The sequence below is a fragment of the Crinia signifera genome, chromosome 1 (assembly GCF_055691185.1).
Source record: "Crinia signifera chromosome 1, ASM5569118v1, whole genome shotgun sequence".
NCBI lineage: Eukaryota > Metazoa > Chordata > Amphibia > Anura > Myobatrachidae > Crinia > Crinia signifera.
The window spans coordinates 419,828,102-419,844,079 of NC_139217.1; the positions used below are offsets into that span (position 1 = coordinate 419,828,102).

Sequence of the window (15,978 nt, forward strand, 5' to 3'; positions counted from 1 at the left end):
ACCCTTCCTTGCTCCCCTTCAAGCTGCAGAAAGCTCCGGCTCGGCGGCTCCCTGCAGTTCTCAAAGCAGAGGATTGGTTTTCTCCTCTCTTGGGGGCGTCAGGACCAGGCTGTAGCAGGGGTAGTGAGGCCACGGCCACCGCCGATGTGTTTATCCTATCCCCCGGCGGCTCCCTCCTGGCCCTTACGCCTGCTCCCACAGTCTGCATGGCGCACAGACGAATCCCGCTGTGCGCAAGCTTCTGTATAATTGCGCTGCAGGCGGTGCCGGCCGGACTGAGTAGGCGGGCAGACTGCAGGCGGCTGGACTGAGTATCCAGGCCGGCCATCAGGCAGGACCAGCCGGCGGGGACATGCACTGCGGCATAGCTGCCCGGGTGAGCAGTTTAACAGCGGTGGGAGACAGGGGCAAGGTGGGCTGGGACGGTGACCGGTGGTTGGGGCGTGAATGGTGACAGGTGGTTGGGGGTGTGGACCTGCCTGGAGAGGGGTGTGTGTGTATAACGCGTTATACACGCACTAAGAGATGTGTGTGTATAATGCTGGGCGGGGGTAACTCCGCCCAGCGTTATACACACATGATTGACACATGTAGCTAAATATATAGAGATATAGGAATCCAATAGGAGATATCACAGAGCATATAATAAGGCCTATCATTAGCGCATGTACATTTATACAGTAAGTATATATACTTAGAAACAGGGCCATCTTAACAGCAGTGTAGGCCCCCGGGCAAAGCAATGCACTGGGGCCCTTACTCAATCTCCCCTCTGAGGGGTGGGGGTGCTATCAGCAGCAGCTTTGATGTCCCACGGATGGCAGGGGGTGCTCTATCTTCCACTCAACATGTATGACCTGGAGCAGTAACTTCTGCTAATTACTCCTTTACTGCACAGGTGGTGGGAGGGAGAACACTAACGTGTGGAAGGGGGCACTGAGCTGAATGAAGGGTCCCTTGTAAATGACTTCCAGGGAGGTAGGGGGTGTTTTATATGCAGGGGAGATTTGGATAATGGAGTGGGCTTAATATTCGTCATTTTCCGGTGGAAGTTCAGCTTGTTTGACTGCAGATATCGCCATTATCTGGAAATAGATTTCTTAGCCTTCAATAGTATAAACTTTCAGAAGGTGCTGGGGACTTGGGGATCAGAGATCAGGAGCCAGGGCAATCCATTGACAAAAATATAAAACTGTACACCAGACGTTTGGAGCTAGAGCAGGGACCAGCTCCTGGAAGGCTAATATCTCTGGTTCTGGGCAAGATAGAGACAAGCCGCTAGTGTCGACAGAAAGGGAAGAGTCCCAGCTTTTGGAATATACTCTAAGTCCGACAGAATCTGAGAAAACTGACTGGGAAGTGCAATTAACAAGTCGGATCTGGACTGCTGCTTTGAAGTTGGATATCTCCATTTCCCTAGGGCCGATTTTCAAAATTCTGGTATCCCTGGAAAAAGGGGATCCTCAGCTATCAGTATAGGGCCCTTATACACCTGAGCAAGTGCCCATTAAGCCCATACGAAAAGACGGCCCTGCTTAGAAAGGAGGCGTGTGCGTATATATAAATACACCATATATCTCACTAAAGATTTCTTATTTATCTAGGATAAGACTAATTGCTATTATAACATAATTTTTATTTTTTTTGTTATTGGTTCACTTCCACGGCAATATGGCACTCAAGACACCACACAGAGGTACAATATGGAATTGACAAAGTTTCCCATACAAAAGGAACCACCCAAAATGGCCGACGCTTGAACAGATACTCTCAGATTGAAGCCAGACACATGCGTGATGGTGCGTTTCATAGGGAGGAAGCCGCACGTTCCAATGGGCGGAAGTGACAATCGCGGACTTCCGGTAAAGACAATCGGGATGTGCGGAATCAGTGACAGCTGTGATAATACAAAGAATCACGTAAAAAGAGGCACGGATACTTTGTATTTTTTGCTTGTCATTTGGATTATATTTGCTTTTATGGATGGACGCCTGGCATGAATTTGTGGTCCCAAATGTGGATCAACTGTAAAGAAACCTTCTGAGGCATATAGGGCCTCATTAAGTGGTGAGTCACTGTTTCAAAAAGGCTGAGAAAAGCCAGAGGGAAAACAGTGCGTCCCCCGAAAAAAAGAAACCATTATATGAAAAGAGGGCCCATTACAGAGGTCAGTATCCACCAAGTTGGGATGTAGGCTTTTGAAGCTGGTGAAAAAGGGAGAACTGTGTACCCATTAAAGAAACCCTTGCATAGCCACAAGGACAGTGTGGTGACTAAGGGAGTCATGCTGACTTATTTTGAGGACACGTGTAGATTCATCGCCAACAACTAAGAGTTCATAATAAAACTTCGGGGGATTTGTGGACAGCGCCGGATGGGGTTCTTCATTGTATTGCAAATGAGTTATGTAGGGTGTGGTAAACTCAGGAGGACACCATTTGGCAGCAGTCTAGGAGTCGCAAAACTTCTTCTATATATATATTTTTTTCTAAAGCTGGTACATACTAGCCAATATGCTCTGTGATATTGGCAGTGTTTTCCCTGGAACTCTTGGCCAAATGATATAGTGCATACACAAGATACATTCCTTCCCCACGCTGTATATGCAGTTGACAATATAGTCAAAATTGAGCTGAATGAACAGACAAAGGACGACATCATTAATGACCCACAGGACCCACATTGCATATTAAAAAAGGAGATCACTCAAAAGGGCCAAAATGAGCAATATTGTTTGTAATATCGCTTAGTGTGTACTTTGTTTCAGCCCTGGGGCACTAGGTTGCCATTGTGGGCTAACATATAACTTCCAATGCATAGTGCACATCCAACCAACATCTCTCTTATACCATGGCCCCTCCATTCTTAGTGAAAACTAACTCCCACTCTTGCTCCTGTCCTATTGGTCTGTCCCACATAAGAGGAAAAGCAGTAATAAAAGGATGGTTTATCGGCAAAGGACGACGAGTACAACAATGCTCAGCTTCTAGTATGCTGGTGACCAATGGTAAATATGCCATTAGGCACATGTGTACTGAATTTAAAAAAATACTATGAAATGTCTTAGCTGTTGGCTGGTTTTACCATTATGTTGGCAACAGCCAAAATACGACTTAATACTAATTATAAATATAACAATATTTGAAGGATTGTGTTGGCCATTAATGTTGTGCCTAGGAGTGGCCTGACCCCTTAATGCATCTATACTAAGGACCAACAGGTTTAAGCATTCTACACTTGTATCCTGATGTGCCACAGCTTTGTACAAAGTTCTCTACTTGTGCCCCAGCATTCACAGTAGGACAGATGTACTAAGATTGAACAATGCAGACATGGAGAGTTATAAATTACCAATCAGCTCCTGACTGCATTGTTACAGGCTGAGTTTGAGACATGACAGTTAAGGGCTGATTGGCTGGTAGTTTATCATTCTCCACTTGATCACTCTTTGAAGCTTAATACAACTCACCCAATAAGCTTGCTTTATGTAAACTGTTCTATTAAAGTCTCACTGCTGAATTCTATACGACTGGCACACCATAATGGACCAGCAAAAGACATATATCCTACATGATAATAGTAATGCAGAGATCTCCGATTTGTCATTGCATAGATATGCAAACATATGGTTAGCCACCAACCATGGCAAGGCACCGCTTGTCTGGTGGTCTTACACTACATGATAATAGCATCTACTTTGGGTTATTTATTTCTAAATTGAGAGACGGCTCATCAACATGGCATTACAGAGAGAAATATACCCTCCAACTACTGTTCTCAACCATACCGCTCAGGACATTTCTACATAGATTGATAGACATAGATTGATAGACCATTTAATTGGTACATCACAGGCGCATGTAAGGGAGGTGTTAATCTAGGGAAAACAAATTCCCCCAATGGACCAGTAGTTGGAGGGTATGCAGAGGTGCATATGTTTAGGAACATTTCCACACATACAAAAACAGGAGAGATAAATAGAAGAGAGAGAGAGATGGTATGAGAAAGAGGGATAGAGAGATGGAGAGGGAGGGAGAACGAGAAACAGATGGGGAGGGAAAGAAAGAAAAACAGAGGGAGGGAAAGAAAGAAAAACAGAGGGAGGGAGGGAGAGAGGGAGGGAAAAAATAGAAACGGAAGGAGAAAGAAAAAACGGAAAAAGAAGGAGAAAAAGAGGGAAGGAGAAACAGAAAAAAAGGAAGGACAAAGAAAAAAAAAGAGGGAACAATAGTAAGAAAAGAAGGGAGAGAAAAAAAGAGGGACGGACAAATAGAAAAAGAGGGAGGGAGAAAGATGGATGAAGAAAGACAGAGAGGGCAGGCTGGGGAGAAAGACCGAGAAAGGGAGGAAGAAAATGGATGGAGAAAGAGAAAGGGGGGAGAGAGAAAGACAGAAAAAGGGAGAAAGAGGGAGGGAGGAAGGAAATTATTCAATAAGTAGAGATAGTATTACAGTATACTGAATAAATACTATCCCTATGGGATAGCGATTTAGATGCATTTTCTAAGCGATTGCACTAGATTGCTTAGAAAATGCACCTACATCGCTCCATGTGTAGAGGCATAGTGATAGCGATGCACGGCCCCGCATGTTGATATCGCCGGGTGATTAATATTCAGCATGCTGGAAAAATCTAGTTAATGGCCGGTGTCCTCGGGGTCAGCGCCAGTGTTCTCAGTGGAAAACACCGGCCCTGAGAGATCGCTTAGCACACATCGCTGACACATTCCTTTGCGCTGTGATATTGCTGAGCGTTCTGAGCGATCTAGCATTGCCCAGAATGCCACTCAGCATCTCTTTGTGTGTAGGCCCCTTAACAAATAAGAAAATTAAAGCAGATTTCTTACCCAAGAGGCTTGCCCTAAAATAGAGCTCAGGTGCCTGGTAACTGATGGAATATAAGACATGATATTCATAGTGAATAACTTCTGACTCCTGAGGTCCCTGGGCTAGAACAGAGTCCTCCTCCTTATTCTCGTGGAAATCCTGCAAAATGAATTCATAAGAGAAGACACCTTTTATTTAAGTCTCACTTTCTTGCCAGTCCATCAGCATATTATGCCTGCAGAGCTACAGGACAATCCCATACCACAAATATGTGCAGAAAAAAATAAATAAAAATCAGACAAAAATTTGTAATACCCAGTTTTTTTTGTACAAAAATGTATCGGGGACAACTGAATACCACACAAAAATTGGATAGCATGGGTAACAAGCCTAAGGAGCCATGGTAGTGTTCAGTGCTGTAAAATTAACAGTCTGTTAAAAGCATCGGTACTTGTTTCCTAGCACGGCCACAACGATCATGATCGTGGGCATCGTGAGGAAAAATCGCGATGCCCGCGATTTCCCCATAGGGAACAATGTTAAATGCCTCAATTTAGCCGCGATGCCCCCGATTTCCCATAGGAAACAATGTTAAATGGGTCAATTTACCCAAATCATCATAGGGAACAATGTTAAATGGGCCATAAACCCCCCAAAACACCCCATAACAGTGAAATGTCCCCCCAAAAGTATTTTACGCCACCCCACGATCAACGCGAACCCGAAGCGTGGCGAGCGGCGGCGGTACGTGTCCTCCGACCTTTTCATACCCCCACTATCCACGTCGGCGTGGAGTTGAGAATAGAATAGTGTGGCGAGCGCAGCGAGTCACCGAGCCCGAAGCGTGGCGAGCCCCGCGAGGGGACGCGGATACCTGTGAAGCCCGCGAAGGGACGCGTTTACCTGTGAAGGTATCCACGTCCCCTCGCCACGCTTCGGGCTCAGTGGCTCGCTACACTATTCTATTCTCAACTCCACGCCGACGTGGATAGTGGGGATATGAAAAGGTCGGAGGACGCGCACCGCCGCCCCTCGCGGGCTCGCCGCGCTCGCCACGCTTTGGGTTCGTGTTGATCGTGGGGTGGCGTAAAGTACTTTTGGGGGGACATTTCACTGTTCTGGGGTGTTTTTGGGGCTTTCTGGCCCATTTACCATTGTTCCCTATGATGATTTGGTGAAATTGAGGTATTTAACATTGTTCCCTATGAGAAATCGGGGGCATCGCGGGTACATTGAGCCATTTAACATTGTTTCCTATGGGGAAATCGTGGGCATCGCGTCTGGACCATTTAAGGCTTTTTTAGCCGCATACGACGCGACCGACGCGATTTTGACTATTTTCAATGCATTTCAATGGGAAAATCGGGGGCATCGCGTCGGTCGCGTCGTATACCACTAAAAATGACACACGATGCCCGCGATTGTGGCCGTGCTAGGAAACAAGTACCAATGCATCTTATAATATTTTAAATTGTGACCCTGACAGAATCTTAAAATACCAAGGAGTCCAGCCCAACAACGAGGCTCACTGCAGTCACACGTGTAAGTTTATATAAGAACATAATATAAATAGCTATCAAACTCCCCCGACCCCTTAAATATTTAATCTACTAGAGCCCAGGGGTGACTTTGGTGGAATTGTGAGGCAATATGATTGCCCAAATATAACACAATCAATAAACGGTTAGGGGGAGGGTGGGTGCATTTCTATTACACAGACATCCCTAAATGTGGCTTCATACTTTGAATTCCACGGTCCATTTAAAAAAAAGCTATAGGAATCTATTTAAATCAGTCATCATCCAGACTTCACCAGTCATGTAAAAAGGAAAGTATATCCTCTGTCTAATGTCCGTTTGTGTGTCTCTGAAACACTGCCATCTGTTGGCAGCGTGTGAGTCTACATTTATTTCTCTCACACAAGCACAAACACAGAGGCAGTCACAAGGAACCAGAGTAGCTTTCAAAGCATTTGCTTCAAGCAGGCTTACTAGCTTTTACCTCTATAAGTCTAATCCTCACCAAGACCTAAAATTTGATACAAATAACTACTAACAAATTTACTTAGGCTGGCAATACACTTGTCCGAAGTGCCCACTTTTCACCAGATTCCGACGGATCAGGCCGAGAAACGGTGTAAGAAGTGGCCAAATCTAAGGTGTTTGACATCTGATCCGAACTGATGCGCACAAGACCACGGAGTCAGATCAGACCTGCTTGCACCTCAGACCTCTGGCTCGGACAGACTCCCAGCAGCGGAGATAGGGATCGCATGCCTTATATCACTTGCAAAAGAACCACATGAGGTGTCTTAAGGAGGAACAGCTGAAGTAGTGTTTGGGACTTTACTGTTTATTTTTTGCAGTTAGTGTTCACCTACATGACAACATTTTTGTTTTAAGGTAAAACAAGCCTATCCATCATTGAAGGATAAGACACTTTGGGGTGTAATAAATTAGTGGCCATCACTGTGAATTAAAGTAACTCAACATCATAGTTGTTCCTGCCTCGAAGTGGTGACAGGAAAAACTCTGTTATGCTGATGGCATGCTTCAATTACTATAATTCAATAACCTCCTTTGTGACTCATGTAATAGTAATGTAACTTCTCACAAAATGGCTGCCTCATCTGCATCTTCATGACAAACTTTGAGGCCATGTACTGTATGTGGTGTTGCTTTAATGTGGATGGCAGAAATTGCATCACTGTCACTTGTTATTAAGGAAATGCCTTTGCAGTCATTTTTCAGCATGACTATAGCTAGTCGAGTCACACTTCAGCAGCTCTCCAGAATCCAGTGCGGAATTGCACAATGAGTCCCCTAAAGAAGCAAATATTGGTGTGCAGGACAGTCCCACACCCTTTCAAAATAGTGATACCATTCAGACAACGGCCACTACCACCACCCCTTTTCTTTGTTGCCAGGTCTGGGAATATTTCTAGGCCTTAATCCAAAGTTCTAGGACAATGTTACTTATGCCCCTTTCAGACCGCACTTTGGAAACGGTATATTGCCGGTTTTTTACCGTTTTAAAACGGTAATCTGTGCGGTCTGAAAGGTGCAGATCCAATTAACCGGCTTGAAAATACCCCCCGACCTGCTGTACCTCACCTCTGTACCCTCTGTCTGTGCAGTATGCAGACAGCTCTGTTGCAGGCTTGGCGGCGCTGGGCTTCGGTGAGACGCGGCGGGTGCGACGGGTACCCTGGAGACAGGTAGCAATGGGAGTGCTGCGATAGGTCCCAGGGGGGGGGGGGGGAGAGAGTTCAAGCCCCTGGCACACAGCGGGGCTCAGGCTGTCAGTCCTGGAATAGAGACACGCCGCTGCCCTCCTCCCAACACTCCCTCCCCGGGCATCCGAGCTCCGTCCTGCTGAACACCCAGGCTCCATTCTGTCCCCGCTGGAGTCTGATGTGCAGAGCAGCGGCCGGAGCCCGGGGGATGCGTGTCTCGGGTAGATGTGCACGCAGCAGCTCCCCGCGCACCCGCACCTGAGCCCACTGCTTGCACTCTTCATCAGCTTCCGATCTAGGCTGCGGGAGCCAGGCCCGGGGGTGGCCGGGCTCTGGGGGGATGAGGATGCCGGGGGGGATGGAACCGCACTGGCTTTAAGCCCTGTATTTGGAAAGTGTCCAAAAATGGGTCTGCCAGTGTAAAAAAAACGGCACTTAAACGGTAATATACCGTTTAAGAGATGCGGTGTGAAAGGGGTTTTACTTGGCAGACCCGTTTTTGGAAACGTTTTCAAATACGGGGTCAAAGCCAGTTATGCGGTCTGAAAGCAGCATTAACCTCCCATTTTTTAATTTCTGGTTGTTCGTTGTTACATAATCTGCCTGTATCCAACACCTGTTACACTGTCTTATATCCAGACAGTTTATTTCTGTTTGAAGAGGGGGAAGCATGCAGAGTTGCCATTCACTTATACTACTATTGCTCAGTAATTACACACATTTACCATCGCCACCCATTTTTATGTTTGCTTACACCCTGTTAATCAGACCTACTCAATTTATGTGTTTTATTTTTTTCCAGAACAATTTATTGTTCACTGTTCAACCCTATGCTTATATACAGCTTTATTCCTCTGCTGTACATGGACAGCCTACTCTTTCACCATGCACATCGAGCAATCAAGTTTAAACTGCATTAGTCAAGTAGAAGCCACTGCTGTGACACCGTGTTAGAGTGCATCGTTAAGACCATCATTTTACTCTGCAGGTGAGAAATAGATATAATTGGCAGCTGACATGAGATAAAGTCAATATATTTCACTTGCCTTAAAGAGAGACTGGAGAGTTAACTGCTGATAAAAACAGTATTTAACCCCTTCCTGACAGAGCCAGTTTTTGCGTTCCTGACAGAGCCCTTTTTTTCAAATCTGACATGTCTCACTTAAGTGGGGATAACTTTTTTTTGCTTTTACTTATCCCAGTGGTTTTGAGATTGTTTTTTCGTGACACATTGTACTTCAAATTAGTGGTAAATTTGGGTCGATACAGTCTGTGTTTTTTTGTGAAAAATACCAAAATATCGTGAAAAAATGGAAAATTTAGCGATTTGCAAAATGTTAAATTTTCTGCTTGTGAGACAAATAATCTTACCACTCAAAATAGTGAATAACTAACATAGACCATATGTCTACTTTATGTTGACATCATTATTTCAACTTCCTTTTAATTTTTTGGGACACTAGGAGGCTTACAATATGAATAGCAAATTCTCAAATTTTCAAGAAAATTTCAAACACTGATTTTTTTAGGGACCAGTTCAGTTCTGATGTGACTTTGAGGGACTTGTATGTGAGACACCCCCATAAATGATGCCATTTCAAAAACTGCACCCCTCACAGTATTCAAAACAGCATTTTGGAAGTTTGTTAACCCTTTAGGTGTTTCACAGGAATTAAAACAAAGTGTAGGTGAAATTTCAAAATTTCTTTTTTTTTGCAGATTTGCAATTTTAATACATTTTTATAAGGAACACAGTACATTTTACTAGAGAAATGTGACTAAAAATTGATTCCCCCAATTCTTTTGTTTTCATAAATATCCTATATGTGGCCCTAGTGTGCACGGTGACCAAACCACAGGCTTCATAATAGAAGGAGCACCTACTTGATTTTGGAGCCTCCTTTTTATGAGATTATTTTTTAGGCACCATGTAGGTTTCAAGGCACCATAAGATGCTAAAAGTTAGGAACCCCCCCACAAGTGACCCCATTTTGCAAACTACACCCCTCAGGGAATTCATCTAGGGGTATAGTGTACATTTCAAACCCCCAGGGGTTTCACCAATTGTGGTACAACTGGGCAGTGAAAATGAAAAATTATTTTTTTTACACAAAAATGCAGTTCTGGCTCCAAATTTGTCATTTTCAGAAGGTATGAAGGAGACAAAGCACCCCAAAATCGGTGCCCCAATTTCTCCCGAGTACGGCAATGCCTCACATGTGACCAAAAAATACCAGTTGGGTGCATGGCAGGACTCAGAAGGGAAGGAGTGATTTTTGGATTTTGCAGCTCAGATTCTGGTGGAATTTTGGTGGGTGCTATGTCGCATTAGCAAGACCCCCCAAGCACCAATACAGTGGAACCCCCCCACAAGTGACCCCATTTTGCAAACTACACCCCTCAGGGAATTCATCTAGGGGTATAGTGTACATTTCAAACCCCCAGGGGTTTCACCAATTGTGGTACAACTGGGCAGTGAAAATGAAAAATTATTTTTTTTACACAAAAATGCAGTTCTGGCTCCAAATTTGTCATTTTCAGAAGGTATGAAGGAGACAAAGCACCCCAAAATCGGTGCCCCAATTTCTCCCGAGTACGGCAATGCCTCACATGTGACCAAAAAATACCAGTTGGGTGCATGGCAGGACTCAGAAGGGAAGGAGTGATTTTTGGATTTTGCAGCTCAGATTCTGGTGGAATTTTGGTGGGTGCTATGTCGCATTAGCAAGACCCCCCAAGCACCAATACAGTGGAACCCCCCCACAAGTCACCCCATTTTGCAAACTACACCCCTCAGGGAATTCATCTAGGGGTATAGTGTACATTTCAAACCCCCAGGGGTTTCACCAATTTTTAAACAAGTGGGCAGTGAAAATGAAAAATTACATTTTTTTACACAAAAATGCAGTTCTGGCTCAAAATTTTTCATTTTCAGAAGGTATGAAGGAGACAAAGCACCCCAAAATCTGTGCCCCAATTTCTCCCGAGTACGGCAATGCCTCACATGTGACCAAAAAATACCAGTTGGGTGCATGGCAGGACTCAGAAGGGAAGGAGTGATTTTTGGATTTTGCAGCACAGATTCTGGTGGAATGAATGGTGGGTGCTATGTTGCACCAATACAGTGGAACCCCCCCACAAGTCACCCCATTTTGCAAAGTACACCCCTCAGGGAATTCATCTAGGGGTATAGTGTACATTTCAAACCCCCAGGGGTTTCACCAATTTTGATACAAGTGGGCAGTGAAAATGAAAAATTACATTTTTTTACACAAAAATGCAGTTCTGGCTCAAAATTTTTCATTTTCAGAAGGTATGAAGGAGAAAAAGCACCCCAAAATATGTGCCCCAATTTCTCCCGAGTACGGAAATGCCTCACATGTGACCAAAAAATACCAGTTGGGTGCATGGCAGGACTCAGAACGGAAGGAGTGATTTTTGGATTTTGCGGCTCAGATTCTGGTGGAATTTTGGTGGGTGCTATGTCGCATTAGCAAGACCCCCCAAGCACCAATACAGTGGAAACCCCCCCACAAGTCACCCCATTTTGAAAACTACACCCCTCAGGGAATTCATCTAGGGGTATAGTGTACATTTCAAACCCCCAGGGGTTTCACCAATTTTGATACAAGTGGGCAGTGAAAATGAAAAATTACATTTTTTACACAAAAATGCAGTTCTGGCTCGAAATTTTTCATTTTCAGAAGGTATGAAGGAGAAAAAGCACCCCAAAATCTGTGCCCCAATTTCTCCCGAGTACGGCAATGCCTCACATGTGACCAAAAAATACCAGTTGGGTGCATGGCAGGACTCAGAACGGAAGGAGTGATTTTTGGATTTTGCAGCTCAGATTCTGGTGGAATTTTGGTGGGTGCTATGTCGCATTAGCAAGACCCCCCAAGCACCAATACAGTGGAACCCCCCCACAAGTCACCCCATTTTGAAAACTACACCCCTCAGGGAATTCATCTAGGGGTATAGTGTACATTTCAAACCCCCAGGGGTTTCACCAATTTTGATACAAGTGGGCAGTGAAAATGAAAAATTACATTTTTTTACACAAAAATGCAGTTCTGGCTCAAAATTTTTCATTTTCAGAAGGTATGAAGGAGAAAAAGCACCCCAAAATCTGTGCCCCAATTTCTCCCGAGTACGGCAATGCCTCACATGTGACCAAAAAATACCAGTTGGGTGCATGGCAGGACTCAGAACGGAAGGAGTGATTTTTGGATTTTGCAGCACAGATTTTGGTGGAATGAATGGTGGGTGCTATGTTGCACCAATACAGTGGAACCCCCCCACAAGTCACCCCATTTTGCAAAGTACACCCCTCAGGGAATTCATCTAGGGGTATAGTGTACATTTCAAACCCCCAGGGGTTTCACCAATTTTGATACAAGTGGGCAGTGAACATGAAAAATTACATTTTTTACACAAAAATGCAGTTCTGGCTCAAAATTTTTCATTTTCAGAAGGTATGAAGGAGAAAAAGCACCCCAAAATCTGTGCCCCAATTTCTCCCGAGTACGGCAATGCCTCACATGTGACCAAAAAATACCAGTTGGGTGCATGGCAGGACTCAAAAGGGAAGGAGTGATTTTTGGATTTTGCAGCTCAGATTCTGGTGGAATTTTGGTGGGTGCTATGTCGCATTAGCAAGACCCCCCAAGCACCAATACAGTGGAACCCCCCCACAAGTGACCCCATTTTGCAAACTACACCCCTCAGGGAATTCATCTAGGGGTATAGTGTACATTTCAAACCCCCAGGGGTTTCACCAATTTTGATACAAGTGGGCAGTGAAAAAGAAAAATTACATTTTTTACACAAAAATGCAGTTCTGGCTCAAAATTTTTCATTTTCAGAAGGTATGAAGGAGAAAAAGCACCCCAAAATCTGTGCCCCAATTTCTCCCGAGTACGGCAATGCCTCACATGTGACCAGAAAATACCAGTTGGGTGCATGGCAGGACTCAGAAGGGAAGGAGTGATTTTTGGATTTTGCAGCACAGATTCTGGTGGAATGAATGGTGGGTGCTATGTTGCACCAATACAGTGGAACCCCCCCACAAGTCACCCCATTTTGCAAACTACACCCCTCAGGGAATTCATCTAGGGGTGTAGTGTACATTTCAAACCCCCAGGGGTTTCACCAATTTTGATACAAGTGGGCAGTGAAAATGAAAAATTACATTTTTTTACACAAAAATGCAGTTCTGGCTCAAAATTTTTCATTTTCAGAAGGAATGAAGGAGACAAAGCACCCCAAAATCTGTGCCCCAATTTCTCCCGAGTACGGCAATGCCTCATGTGTGACCAAAAAGTGGCAGGACTCAGAAGGGAAGGAGTGATATTTGGATTTTGCAGCACAAATTCTGGTGGAATGATGGTGGGTGCTATGTCGCATTAGCAAGACCCCCAAAGCACCAATACAGTGGAACCCCCCCACAAGTGACCCCATTTTGCAAACTACACCCCTCAGGGAATTCATCTAGGGGTATAGTGTACATTTCAAACCCCCAGGGGTTTCACCAATTTTGATACAAGTGGGCAGTGAACATGAAAAATTACATTTTTTTACACAAAAATGCAGTTCTGGCTCAAAATTTTTCATTTTCACAAGGAATGAAGGAGACAAAGCACCCCAAAATCTGTGCCCCAATTTCTCCCGAGTACGGCAATGCCTCACATGTGACCAAAAAATACCAGTTGGGTGCATGGCAGGACTCAGAAGGGAAGGAGTGATTTTTGGATTTTGCGGCTCAGATTCTGGTGGAATGAATGGTGGGTGCTATGTGGCATTAGCAAGACCCCCGAAGCACGGTGAAATTATGAACCTAATATTCCATAGATGTGTGGTATATTTTAAAACACTCCTTTATACATAGGCCGGGTTTGTCGGGGCAAGTGTCACACTGGAAAATAGTTTGCTTTCTTATTCCCTTTTTATAGCAAACTTTGCACCTTTTTTGTGTCCTGCCCTTTTTTCCAGTGGAGGGGATTTCATCAGGAAAATGCTGCCCTGGTACAATACGGGGGCCAGTACTAGAAGTACTGGGGCCCTCTGCCTGCTGGTTCCCAAATATTAGGCCCTTTATGACTTCCTCTTGAAAGTGCATAAATGTCCCCCTCTGGCCGGTAGAACGGAATAGCACGTAAGCGTTATACAGTGCCATCTGGATGATATACACGGCCACCTTCTTGTACCAGATTTTTGTTTTCCGCAGGGCACTGTACGGCTTCAGTACCTGATCTGAAAGATCCACTCCGCCCATGTACCTATTGTAATCCAGGATACAATTAGGTTTTGAGGTGTGGGTACTGGTACCTCGTACAGGGACGGAGGTGGTACTGTCTCCGTGAATTGTTGTCAGTATAAGGACATCCCTCTTGTCCTTATATTTGACCAACAACATATTTTCGTTGCATATTCCCCTGCTTTCACCCCTTCTCATTACTTGGGCAATGTGCGTTTTTGGGAGGCCTCTTTGGTTCTTGCGCACAGTACCGCAAGCTGCTGTACCTCTTGAACCAAGGGCCTTAAACAGGGGGATGCTGGTGTAAAAGTTATCCACATAGAGGTGATAACCTTTATCCAGGAAGGGGTGCACTAAATCCCAGACAATTTTCCCACTAACACCTACGAGGGAGGGGGGGCATTCTGGCGGTTCAATTCTTGAATCCTTCCCTTCATAAACCCTAAACCTGTGGGTGTACCCTGAGGTGCTTTCACACAGTTTATACATTTTTATGCCATACCTTGCCCTCTTACTGGGAAGGTACTGGCGGAATTTAACCCTTCCTTTAAAATGTATAAGGGACTCGTCGATACAAATAAATTTTTCAGGGATGTACACCTCTTCAAATTTGGCACTGAAATGATCAATGACCGGCCTGACTTTGAATAGCCGGTCAAAGGTGGGATCATCTCTGGGTGGGCACTGTGCATTATCGGTGTAATGTATAAATTTAAGAATTGTCTCAAATCGAGTCCGGGTCATGGCCATACGGTAAAATGGAGTACTGTACAGAACATCTGTACTCCAATATTGCCTAATTTCTGGCTTTTTTACTATGCCCATATGAAACACCAGACCCCAAAACGTCATCATCTCTACTGCATCTACAGGGGTCCACCTAGCAAATGATGACGTGGGGTTTTGAGCAATAAACTGCTGGGCATATAAATTAGTTTGGTCCACCATTAAATTTAGAAAATCATCAGAGAAAAATAATTTGAAAAAGTCAATTTCTCTGAGACCTGTGGAATCAAATTGGATTCCTGGCATGGCCAAAAACTCAGGAACCTGGGGCTCAAAATTGTCTGGTGGTGGGGTCCATACGAGATCAATTATTGGGGGGGGGGTCTCAGCTGCTCTACGGGGGCGTCTTTGAGGGGGTCCCTCATCACCAGAGGAGGAAGAGGAGCTTAAGGCGAATCCTTCAAATTCCCCGCTTGCATCACTGGCTGTGTCAGAGTCAGAAGCAAGCATGGCATATGCCTCCTCCACTGAATACATTCTCCTGGATGACTGGGAGGACATTTGGGAGGACATTTGGGATGCCATTTTTATTTTTGTGTTACTGGTAGTGAAATGTTTCAACACGTGTATAGTGTAGGGGGGGGTACAAACTTTATTTCAATCCGGGGGGTATGTAGTGTGTAGTGTGTATGTGGTGCAGAAAAAAAAAAATACTTTATACCAATAAAAAAAAAAAAAATGAAGGGGTTAAAAATAAAAAATTTAAGGGGTTAAAAAAAAAAAAAAAGGTCCTGCGCCAAAAATTGAGCACAGATGTTGGTCAGTAACGTCTGTCACTGAACAGCGCTCAAAGGCAACAGGAATTTGATCAAAAAAAAAAAAAAATAGATCAACCCTGTGCCGAAAAAGATGATCAGTGATGTACGTCACTGAT

The 15,978-nt window shown here is 44.5% G+C and overlaps 1 protein-coding gene across 2 annotated transcripts in view; it reads right to left on the bottom strand.

Moving 5' to 3' along the window:
• Nucleotides 1–15,978, bottom strand: part of ATG10 (autophagy related 10) — a 138,094-nt gene that overhangs the window by 47,669 nt on the left and 74,447 nt on the right. For both annotated transcript variants that reach the window (XM_083151848.1, XM_083151846.1), the window contains one exon: nt 4,848–4,986. In XM_083151848.1, the coding sequence (XP_083007974.1) occupies nt 4,848–4,986 (139 nt within the window). The remainder of the gene's footprint in view (nt 1–4,847; nt 4,987–15,978) is intronic.